Source organism: Harmonia axyridis, chromosome X (assembly GCF_914767665.1).
Source record: "Harmonia axyridis chromosome X, icHarAxyr1.1, whole genome shotgun sequence".
NCBI lineage: Eukaryota > Metazoa > Arthropoda > Insecta > Coleoptera > Coccinellidae > Harmonia > Harmonia axyridis.
In genome coordinates this window covers 21,065,238-21,077,488 of record NC_059508.1, presented here as the reverse complement: position 1 = coordinate 21,077,488, position 12,251 = coordinate 21,065,238, and the positions used below count along the sequence as shown (strand labels likewise).

The window sequence follows — 12,251 nt, the reverse complement described above, 5'->3', positions numbered from 1 at the left end:
TAGTTGTTAAGATTTTGTTTTCTGTGCTCGTCAATGCATTGCTGACTCTATTGTTCTTTATTTCCGCTATCTCCTTAATCTTTCGGTGGATCAACCTGTCATCATGTCTCTTCTGTAGTTCCTCATGCTCATCGCATCTCTCCATCATCCAATTTTCCTTTGCTTCGATTATCTTCTTCTCTATGAGTCTGTGTGTTTCCTTATATTTGCTGTTATCTTTGCCTTTGAATTCTCTTCTTGAGTCCATTAGTTTCAGAATTTCCCTAGTCATCCATGGTTTACCCCCACCTGTGCAGTTCCCTTCAAGTGTTCTTCAGATTTCTTCAATATTTGCTCTAATTTGTTCGAAAGCGTGTCCACATCCTCCGCTTCAAACTCATCCGAAATCTCTTCCCTCATTTTTCTACAGTTTTCATTCAGTTCCTGTTTAATTCTTTGCCTTGTCTCGTTTTCTCTCAACAAGCTCAAATCTATTCTTTGTTTTTCTCCACTTTATGGCTTTAAGAGTCAACTTAAAGCTAGCTGCTAGTAAAGAATGGTCAGAGGGGACGTGTTATTATATCTTATTAAGTGAGTGAATTTTGTCGCTTGGCTGCTTTTCATTGAAATGGTTAGAAATTATATTTATGTATTTTGTTAATGTTTCTAGTTTCGTTCCTTTATGTAAGTCCTTAATTGTGGTATATCTATTTCTATTGCTAATTAATCTAAATATTTAATTTTGAAATATTTGTAGAGGCTTCAGGGGGCAATTCTTCAGGTGGGAAAAAACACCAAGATATATAGGGTTAAAACTATTGATTTTTTCAAAGTCGATCTAGAACTATTTTTTCTGCTAGTTTGCTGATAGTTGACAATAGACTGATTGGTCTATAGCTTGTGGGCTTAGCTATAGCACTTTTCGGTAACAAATATGTTATTTGGAATCATCCTAGCAATATTCTATTTCAATTTTATGTTAAGTTTCCAAAAAAAAAAGATTTTTCAAAATTTTTCCTAGTTTTTTCTTCTAAAGTCAAAATCAAAAATATTTATTTAGATAATTATGTATATAGTAGTTCCAAGGAAGAGCCGCCTTAATAAATTAATAATTAAATTTTTTCAACCATCAATTCAAGGATCAATACCTACGGTATAGCAATTGATTTTTGTAACAAATGTAGGTTCCGTCTTTTATTCAACGGAGTTGAAAAATTTCACCTGAGGTTTTTTTTTTTACAAGTACGATAGGCATCTAAACTATTATTGAAAATAATAAACCAATGCAAAAAACACCAGAGCTTTGGCTAAGAGGAATAATGGGTATTCAGCTATCAATCAAATCGAAAAGTTCAATTGCAATTCGCATTATTCAGAATAAGGCAGGAAATTGAGCAAATTTGCCGAAAAGGCCAAATTTGTGAAAAAAAATCAACATCGTGATTGCTCAGCATTTTACAATTTTACAGAATTTCTGACCAAAAACCAAATTAATCTAAGAACCACCTTATCCGCTTGATATGGCTCTGGTCGACTTTTGCTCAGATACTCACCTGGGCATAAGTTCCGACCACTTGACAATTCCAAGCTTTATTCAACCATTCACCCTGCTGTTCTAAAGTTCCTTGGCCCAATAAGGTAGGTATAAACATAACAAAATGAAGTGTGAGTGGGTTACCATCAGGCAAAATGGCTGATCCAAGTTGACCACCAAGTATTTCCCTGCAAAAAAAAAGTAACGAAAATGTTTATTACGTAAATTCAAGGGCGTAGAAATAGGGGGGTACTGGGGGTAATAACCCCCTCCAAGATTTTCGAAATATAAAATTTTAGAAATCTCGCAAAGACGATGACGAAAATTTCTCCATAAAATGAACCAATAATAATCATTTTACTTTCCTTTGAATCGACACGTCAGTAAAAAATCGAACCCATTTACGGTTTATGAGTTTATTATCGCTTTCAAGATGAGTACTTTTATCGCACTACGAGCTCGTCTTTGTCCGAGGTTTATTATGTTTTTTAATCTATCCGCTTTCTCGGCATCGCCCTTTATTTGCTATCCGTGAATTTAGCATTCGTCATCAGTATACACTTACCCGTTGTTTTCGATTTTTTGTATCCTCTCGTCACAAAATTTCAATATGCAGTTATCAAAGAAGCGAACTGAATAATTTGCATCGAAAAATTGTCTGGGCTGTGTTGTACAATTTATTGTGTTTCATTCAAATTGCAATTTATTTGTGAAGACATAAGTTTTGAATGGACTATATGTATATGTACGGATTTCTTGCATCATTTCAAGAAAAAAAGGCCGATAACATGAGTTCGCAATTGCTTTGTTTTTGAGATAAAGGTGTTAAAGTTCAAGTTTTTTCTCATAGCACCTTCCCTTCACAAGATATTTGACTTGAATTGGCATTGATATTCCAATCTAAAGTTTTCATCATGTGATATACTAATTTTAAATGCAAATCTACAGGGTGAATTGTTTCTGGAAGGGTTCCCGCTTCTTTCCTCCAGAATTATTTTTTTGTGAACCACTGTTCGTTTAGAAAAATTCAAAAAGAAACTCTGGTTATTGAACCAGAGTTTCTTTTGGTTTGTTGTAGTGCTGTCATATCTGCAATCGATTTCGAGAAAAAATGTAAACAGATCTCTATAGTAATTCTCAGGAAATTCCAATTTATTATAAAGAACCAGTTAGGTATCTGTGACTTATGAATAAATTAATTAAAAGTTGTGGTACTTATTTACCAACTCTTTAGCGAAGATTAATAGAGATTCGATAAACTGGTTTGGCATCACAAAAAAGTAGGACTACAAGAAACACCATGTATCTCGAAAACAAAGTGTTTGCGGGCTCATGTTCATGCGCCATTTTATTTATCCAAGGAATCTCTCATTTTCCTCCGTAACTTCAATTCAGGGACACCCATTATAATATAGGAACACCCATTAAGGCCCAGTTTCACCAAACAGCACTTTATCCCAGATTGATTAAACTCCGCTTGTTACTAAAGCAGGCTTAACAGTGTTTTCTGTTTCACCATGCATCAACCCGTCCAAAGATGATCGCGATTAACCAAATCACGATTAAATAGTCAGACCATTTGGCAACGTTGTGAACAAAGAGTTATAATAGTGTTCTGTATCGTATCAGCAGTGATGACCACCATTGGCGCTAGGTGTCAGGTGTCATTCCTTCATAACTCATAACATTTCAAAACATTTGTCATCTTGTAAACAAAAAACAAAGTTAATTTTTGCCGAAAATGTCGAGTAATGTGCTTCGAAATGTCGGAAACTTGCAGAAGTTAAAAAGAAATTATCCCATTTCACAAAACCACACATTCTGGAAAAAAAACTATATAAGTAATTTCATTAACTTATTTATTTTTATTAACAAGTTTAACTGCTTCTTGAATAATATTTCAATCAAACATATCAATAAATTATTCTTTGCAATAAATTTCATAAAACACAAAAACAAAGTTTACGTGTATTTTGAATGGGAAATATTGAGCCTATACATATTTCGATAAAATTGACCCAAAAATTAGAAATTTCCAGAAAAATCATTACATAGACAAGAGTTCCATACTGATAAATAATTATTAATCTCAACTTGAAAGGTTATAATCCTCCAAAAATGGCCGATTAGTGCTAAATCGCGATTGGTCGATTAAATGGCGCTTTGGAGTGTGGTGAAACACTACATTACATTAATCGTGATCTAAGGCCTCACTTAAGAGCCAAGTCAAGATTAAAGCATTTGGTGAAACTGGGCCTAAAAGATAAGAACAATCGAATTGGTAATAAAAAAAAATTTATTTCGAATAATTTGGTTCAAACTTCGTTATCAAACCTCTTTTTCTCACATAATAGATATGAGTGAACAATGACGTCAACAATTTTTTTCCATTACCCCCCCCCAAGAAAAAAAATATCTACGCCATTGCGTAAATTTCCCAGTAGTCGGTGATGACGTCAAAAGAAATGTAAAAGAACGCTCAAAATTAACATGTATTCACACGCTAAAACAATAACGAGAAAAAATCAATAATGAAAAACAAAAGAAAAGACAAAGAAATTATTGAAAGGATTTTTTCCTTCTCTTTCTTCTTCCTGAGGTCAAGAACCTTGTACATTAATCGCATATCAAACATCTAAATCGATCTAATAAGTGTAGATTTTATGATTTATGTGGAAACATTGGTTGATATCCATAAGTACGATATATAATCAAATAAACATGCACTAAGGATATTGCTGATGAAAAAACAATTCATTATATTCTTATTCATAAAATTCAAGGATAAATTATCCAACAAATACAATAAACCTTATCTGAACTGCATGATCTCTTTACTATTTTTCTCATGGTTCATAGCTTAGATTATTACTTTAAGGAATTTATGAAGAATAATTATTTAACATTTCGAATTACTCACCAACAATAATAAAGTAAATGCGGAAATAGACACAATTAACCATTTTTACCGTAAAGAAATACCAGCCGCCTTTTCAAGTGCGGTACAAACAAAACGTATAAATAATTACATAATTAATTTATTTAAGCCAGACTGATTCTAATTATGGAATAAAAAAGTTGAAATACTAGAAAATTAATTCAATCACTCTACTGTAAATACACTCTGTCCGAAAAGAATCGAAAATTGATCATATAAAAAGTTGGCACCACGTTTCTCTATACTCACGAGGAGTTTGAACGTTATTGGATTTATTCATAAGGTTTAATTTAATTTTATAATGGATCAGACAAATCAACAATCAAATTGAAAATAAATTTTCTCTAATTCTGTGACTAATCCGTACAAAACAAAATCGTGCGAGAACATCTCCTATTCGCACAGATTTTATGGTTATATTTTATTATTAAACGTTGCTACTCTTCACTCTCCTGTCACGGATTCATCCCTATTAGAATAGAATAGAATAGAATCTCTTTATTTTCCATCGACCAACAAGGTATAGTCACAACAAAAAGAAAAAAGTACCTAGTTCACAAAAAAAAAACATTTTAAAATTCAAAACTTTCAGATCAAACTTTTTCTCCAAAAAAATCTTCTAAGCTGTAAAAGGATTGACTGACAATAAGCTCATTGAGTTTTCTCCTGAAACGAACGAGATCCGAGATATGTCGTATATCGGCTGGTATCTTATTATACAGGCTGTCCCGTAAAGACCACGTCAAACCGAGGGAGAATGTAGATCCAAGGATAACCCACCTGCTATGACAAAATTCCCATTATAAAAGTCTTACCGTTTTCGAGATATTTTTTTTTGTTGAAAATAATGAATTTTTGCCCCTTTTAATAGTTTTGTCCTTACGGTTGGTACAATTTTATATCTTATTGGTTAATTTTTTCAGTAAAATATTGCTGAAGAATGATTTTAACGTTTATGTTAAAAAAATCCTCCGAACATTTTAAAGGGGGGCTATGAGAAATATTTTTATTGGAAATTTTGGTAGTGGATAATTTTGTTCATGAAGTTTAGCCCATCGTAGTGGAAAAAAAATGTACCGAGCTACTGCTGCACATAACACCAATAAATTGTCTATTTTATAGTGATTTCAAAGATGTATCACACAAGTCATTTGTTATTCAAAGAATAAAGATATGGCTGTTTTTATCCAAATGGGTACGTTTCTGACAAAATCAAGTTTGTCAATTCTGTTAAGAAATCTTCGATATTGCATTACTTATTGAACAATGGCAATTGTTTACGTGCGAAAATATTACTCGCATAATTATTCACCTCAACGAAATTCAATTTTGCCGGCAAATTTTGCGAAAACATCATGCAGATCCAGATTTTTTCAATAAGATCATTTGGAGCGAAGAGTCTCCCTGTACCAAGGATGGGTACATGAAGACCTAAATCCTCTGGACTTTTAATATTGGGGCTGAATAATTATGCGAGTAATATTTTCGCAAGTAAACAATTGCCATTGTTCACTAAGTAATGCAATATCGAAGATTTCTTAACAGAATTGACAAACTTGATTTGGTCAGAAACGTACCCAGTTGGATAAAAACAGCCATATCATTTTTCTTTGAATAACAAATGACTTGTGTGATACCTCTTTGAAATCACTATAAAATAGACAAAATTTATTGGTGTAATGTGCAGCAGTAGCTCTTTACATTTTTTTTCCACTACGATGGGCTAAACTTCATGAACAAAATAATCCACTACCAAAATTTACAATAAAAATATTTCTCATCGCCCCCCTTTAAAATATTCGGAGGATGTTTTTAACGTAAACGTTAAAATCATTCTTCAGCAACATTTTACTGAAAAAATTAACTAAAAAGATGTAAAATTGTACCAACCGTAAGGACAAAACTATTGGAAGGGGCAAATATTCCTTATTTTCAACAAAAAAAAATATCTCGAAAACGGTAAGACTTTTATAATGGGAATTTCGTCATAGCAGGTGGGTTATCCTTTGATCTACATTCTCCCTCGGTTTGACGTGGTCTTTACGGGACACCCTGTATATTTTTAAAGACATCACGAGGAAAGAGTTGTGGGTTTTCGAGAGTCGATGTGTAGGTATTCTAAGGTCGTTTCTAGATCTTGTATCGAAATTATGATTATACCCATTAGTTGTAAATTTTTTCTTATTCTTGTGCACATATAAACCACACTCGATTATATATAGACCGGGAAGTGTGGCAATTGAATACTTTTTAAATAGGTCTCGGCACGATGTCAGCCGGTGAACGCCAGTCATTACTCTAATAGCACGTTTCTGTGCCCTAAATACGCCGCCCGACTCCGCAGATATTCCCCAAAAGCACACACCATACCTAAGTCTTGACATTACTTGCGCATGAAAAAGGCCTATCAAGTAATTTTGGTCTAGAACACCCCCTAGTTTACGCAGGAGGTAACACGCACTATTTCACAATGGGACTTCCAAGTGAGGGTGTCATCAACAATGATTCCCAAAAAGGAAACGCAGTGCGATCTCACTACATTAATGTCATCACCACGTATCTTCATGTTCAAATCTTCAGTTTTTCGAGGATTGTGAAAAACCATGTAGTTCGTTTGGATAAATTCAAGAAAAGTTGATTAACATTGCACCATTCCATTACTCTGGACAATTCCGAATTACATTTCCGCTCAAGAACATTGAATGATCGGTCACTGGTGACAAACGCAGAATCATCCGCATACACAATAAAATCTGAATCGATTCCTGTATCCATATCATTAATGTACACGAGGAAGAGAAATTGACCCACAATGGACCCCTGCGCAACCCCGATATCATTTGTTATTGTATCTGAGCACACTTGACGCCTTACCTTATCCTTTTCGCTACCAATAGTTGTATACTGTGGTCTATTTTCAAGAAAACATCTGATTCAATGTAGAGCATTGGGGCAATGGGTTACGGGGCGCACTCCATAACCCTCGAGCATCTCGAAAAGCCTCTTATCTGACACATAGTCAAATGCCCTGCTGAGATAGCAAAAAATCCTACCAGGACACTGACCGTCCTCCAGATGTGAGTAAATTTGCTCCAAAAAATGGAAAATTGCATCTGATGTACAACGGCCAGGCAAAAAGCCGAATTGATTTTTGATCATCAACTCATTGCTCATGAAAAAATTCACCAACCTGTCCATGAAACAGTATTCGAAAATCTTCGAAAAAGAGGAAGTCAAAGTCACAGGTCTATAGTTTTGAAAAGGGCTGGTACTTTTTCGCCTTTTTGTATTCGAATATTCATCCATAAATTTATTCGATTATTCGAATAATTCATTCAAACAACTATTCATGCTTGATTATTCATGAGTAGTCATGAATATTCAACTATTCGTTGATTATTCAATGATTATTCAGTGATTATTCAATGATTATTCAATGAATATTCAGTCAATATTCAGTGATTGAACTCATGTTTTAATGAACCAATAAAATCCGAGCGTTTTGATGAGTGAATATACCCTTTGCGACGTGGTATAATCGTTTTGGTGTTTTGCCTCTCGCCATATACGCTCTATTAGTGTGACGTCACACACCGCCATTTTTGGTTCTCCTGTCAGTGTTCGGAATCCGAACAAATAAATTGTCATTCAAATTAGTACGGTCTCGTTGAAGGAATTGGCTTATTTTCATAAATAAGAGTATTTGAGGAACGATTTCAGTATTAATTGATAGACCGAAGGAACGAGGTTAATACCAGTAACTTTGAATCCTGTATCATTCCTCAGATTTTGTAAAAAGCCGTGTATATTAGTTGAACCTCAAGTTCGAACTTACGGCATTAATCTCGTTTCTTCTGTCTATAAATTAATAGTAAAATCGTTCTCAAATAGTCTTATTTATCAAAATTAGCCAATTTCTTCAACGACAACGTACTAATTTGAATGACAATTTGTTTGTTTGGATTCCGAACACTGACAGGAGTTTATTTATAATTTTAATTCAATTGTATCTATCTATTTCAATATTATGTAATTTCCAGTCATTTTAATATTAATAAAACGATTTGTCCGTAGTGATCACAAAACCTTGTTTTAATCATTCCTGAATAGTGAGTCAAGTGATCATTCAAACTTCATTCGTAACTTCATAAATATCCAATTACTCACTGAATAGAAAACTATTCACTGAATAATCAGTGAATACTCAACTATTCACTGATTATTCATGAATAGAAAAGCAGTCATTGATTATTCAACTATTCAGTGAATATTCATTCAATCATTCAATTATTCAATGATTATTCGAATAATGCAAAATACAATTATTCGAATAATTATTCAATGATTATTCGAATATTCAAATCATTAATTCATGATTCCCAGCCCTAGTTTTGAATATCCTCAGCATCACCTTTTTTATGCAAAGGTATTATTCTGCTCACTTTCAGTTTCTCCGGGAAGGTACCCCTTATAAATGAGAGGCTCCACCAACTCAGTCAAGGGGTGTATAATAAAATCCAGACTTTTCTTGATCATAAAGGTAGGAATCTCATCAAAACCATAAAATTTTTTACTCTTAAGCTTTTTATGTAGGAGTTTATAAATTTCTTCAGTAGTGAAAGGCCTCAAAAACATACTCCCGTTGAAGCTCTACTCTTTAATTTTTTCTTGTGAATTACGAGGTGCTGGAATTTCCTCAATCACTCTCCGCGGTGTATCAACAAAAAACATGTTAAACATATCTGCGACCTTTTTAGGATCACTTTCCAATTTTAATGTGGAGGGCTCTCGAATTGAAATATTAGGACCACCTTTAAGTTTTCCTGTTAACTGATCGATTGTCAGATTCATTAAATTTACGTTGAAAGTACTCTTTTTTTGTCTTAGAATTTTTTACCCTATCATATTTTCCGTCAAAATAATTTTTTTAATTTAAAAAGATCTCGTAAATAAGAGCTCGACTCTCTCACCTCTTGTGTCACCCAGTTATTCAACCGTTTCTTCTTATAAAATTTCTTTTTTGGAAAACATTCATCGAAGTAAAAAAGAAAAATATTATCTGTCAAGTTTGTGATACAGAAAACTATTCCGCCAACCCACATTTTTCAATGACAAAAATCGCTGAACTATCGTTAAGTAAGATTTTTACTTCGCATTTTAAGAGTGATATTTTCCCATTATAGGTAAGGTTACAAACGAAAATGTTTGTGTCACTAACGCTGGACTTTCAAAGTGAATTTTTTTCCAGAGAAAAATCGAAAAAAACGTGTCCCAGCGGAATGCGATATTTTTTCTATCAGTATCCTTGAGGTACAAACGAAAATGTTATGTTACGAATAGTTACTAACGAATGCACAATAACTTAATTTTTTAAAAGTGGGCGCTAACTTCACAGACACAATATTTAAATTATACTTTTTTGCAGTGCCCTATAATGTACAGGGTGGGCAAATAAGCCAGGTAAGCGGCTTTATCTCAGGATCCACTCATCATAGAGACTTGCGGTAAAAATTTCTACTATTAAAGTGTACAAGAAAACACACTGGAAATTGTTTTCAAGTTCTTACCTCTACCGCTAGGGGGCTTAATAGCTAACGTCGAGTAGAAAAATGAATTTTACTCGAAAATATTTCATATCAAGTTGATGAAAAAATATCATTATTGTAATCCTTGGAAAATTCTGCATCTTTTTGAATTATCACTTTCGATTTGACGGCATCAAATAAAGGTGGGAGAAAGGGAGAAATCGGACTGATTGAAATGTCTGTAACTTCAGAGTGGCTCAACATTTTTGAGCAAATTAGATCTCGTTTGAGAGATAATATCTTGTTGATTGAGGAAAAATATACTCCTGATGAATAAGTTTTTGCTGCTTCTTATAGGGGGCGCTAAGTCAGATTTTCATAATTTTGTTCATTTATCTCCAAAATTTCAAATGTAATGATATAATTTTCTTAAGAGAAACATAAATTTCGTTGAATTTGTATGAAGAAACCAGAAGGTAGCAAAGCTTATACTATGGTTCGACATAGGCGTAGTTCGAGAGTTATACAGGTCATTCTTGATTAAATTCGACTTACAGAGGAAATGAGATATAGGGGTACACCAAATGAAAATTCAAGATATAGAGGTGAAGAATAGAATACATATTTGATAAATTTAATTAAAAATGAATTGACAATATAAAATTTCATAATGAAACAGACCAACGACTCTCTATGTTGACAAATGGCCAATTGACAAATTCTGAATATTTTAAGAGTATCTCTGATGGTGAAGATTCAGATTATAAAACGCCAAAAAAGTTAATTTTCAAAGTGTTATTGTTCGTTTTTTTAAGGCAACTTTTTTTAACTTCTTTTTCTGATGGTGTATCTCTGATGGTGAAGATTTAAAAAACGCCAAAAAAGTTAATTTTCAAAGTGTTATTGTTCGTTTCTTTTTAGGCAACTTTTTTTTCAACCTGACAAATCATTGCAATTATATGCGCAGGAGCATTTCATTCAATTTTTTTGAGCTTGTTTCAGCAATTGAGAGAGAAAACTCTGAATAAGTTTTTCGTAAAAATTCCTATCTTCTGAGAGGTCTCTCAGAGGCTTAGGAGATTCGGGATAAAAAACATTAAACATGTATGTCCTACAGCCTTTACAAAACTATACAACAAAATTATCTCTTCTCTATAAAACCTCATTATGCAATTATTGCATCATTAAATACGCTCAATTCACCGATACGTTTCGACTTGTGCGGCGGGGTTTGGAATTAACTACCGATTTCGACTTATAGAGATAATTTTTGTGTGTCTTCGACTTATAGAAGTTAATATGGTGAAACATATCCGTAAAATCATTTCGAGTTATGCATGGAAATTCTTTCGGTTTAGACAGGTTTTTTCAAGGGGATCGAAAATAATTCGATATATCGAGGATTTCGAGTTAACTAGGTTCGATCGAGAGTCCACTGTATTATCAAATACATAAGCTTTGCTTTTTTATAAATTCAGACAACCCATTGTTGTAATTACAGGAAGATAAATTATGTCCTGGCGTCAGTGTTAAATTGTAATTGAAAAAGCGTACCGTAAGTGATAAAACTTTTATTTTATATAAAAAAAAAGGCAGAAAATACACCTACTTGTAATTAAAAGAGAAAAATTGGCGAACTCTATGTTCGTAATTCAAAATTGATCGCTTGAATATTTCATTGAAATGAATTAGAGACTTTTTGAACAATAATTCATGAATTGGTCGAGGAGGCCTTCACAGATCACTTGATTTTAACACCTTAGATTATTGTGGCTGGGGGAAATCTGTGGTATATTCTTCTAAAATACATACTCGGGATCGGCTAATTTCAAAAATACAAGAAGCTAGCAGGGAAATAAAAAACAAACCCCAATGTAATTTGCAAGTCAGTTCAAAATATTCTCAAACGATTAAAAAAATGTATTAACCCAAATGGGAAGACGTTTTGAGCAGTTCATGTAGTTTGTTTACCCTTTTTTTTATGTATTGTATTCAATGGCTCCTTTCATCATGGTGTACATAATATAGTTACCAGAAAGATATACCTACTTGTAATAAAAAGAAGAAAAATTAGCTATGTACATAATTCAAAATTGAATGTTCAATTTTGTTCGCCAATTTTTCTTCTTATAATTACAAGTAGACAAGTAGTTGTATCTTCCTGGTAACTACACAATGGTTTGGTCTGAAGTTATAAAAAAATAAAGCTCATATATTTAATAATAGTCACTAATTTTAAAATGACAAGGAAATCGATTGTTTCAATAATTTATTA

At 33.1% G+C, this 12,251-nt stretch overlaps 1 protein-coding gene across 1 annotated transcript in view; it reads right to left on the bottom strand.

The window, feature by feature from the left end:
* LOC123686301 (probable peroxisomal acyl-coenzyme A oxidase 1) overlaps positions 1-12,251 on the bottom strand; it is a 32,820-nt gene that overhangs the window by 6,158 nt on the left and 14,411 nt on the right. The window contains exon 4 of the mRNA XM_045626349.1: positions 1,533-1,701. Within this exon, the coding sequence (XP_045482305.1) occupies positions 1,533-1,701 (169 nt within the window). The remainder of the gene's footprint in view (positions 1-1,532; positions 1,702-12,251) is intronic.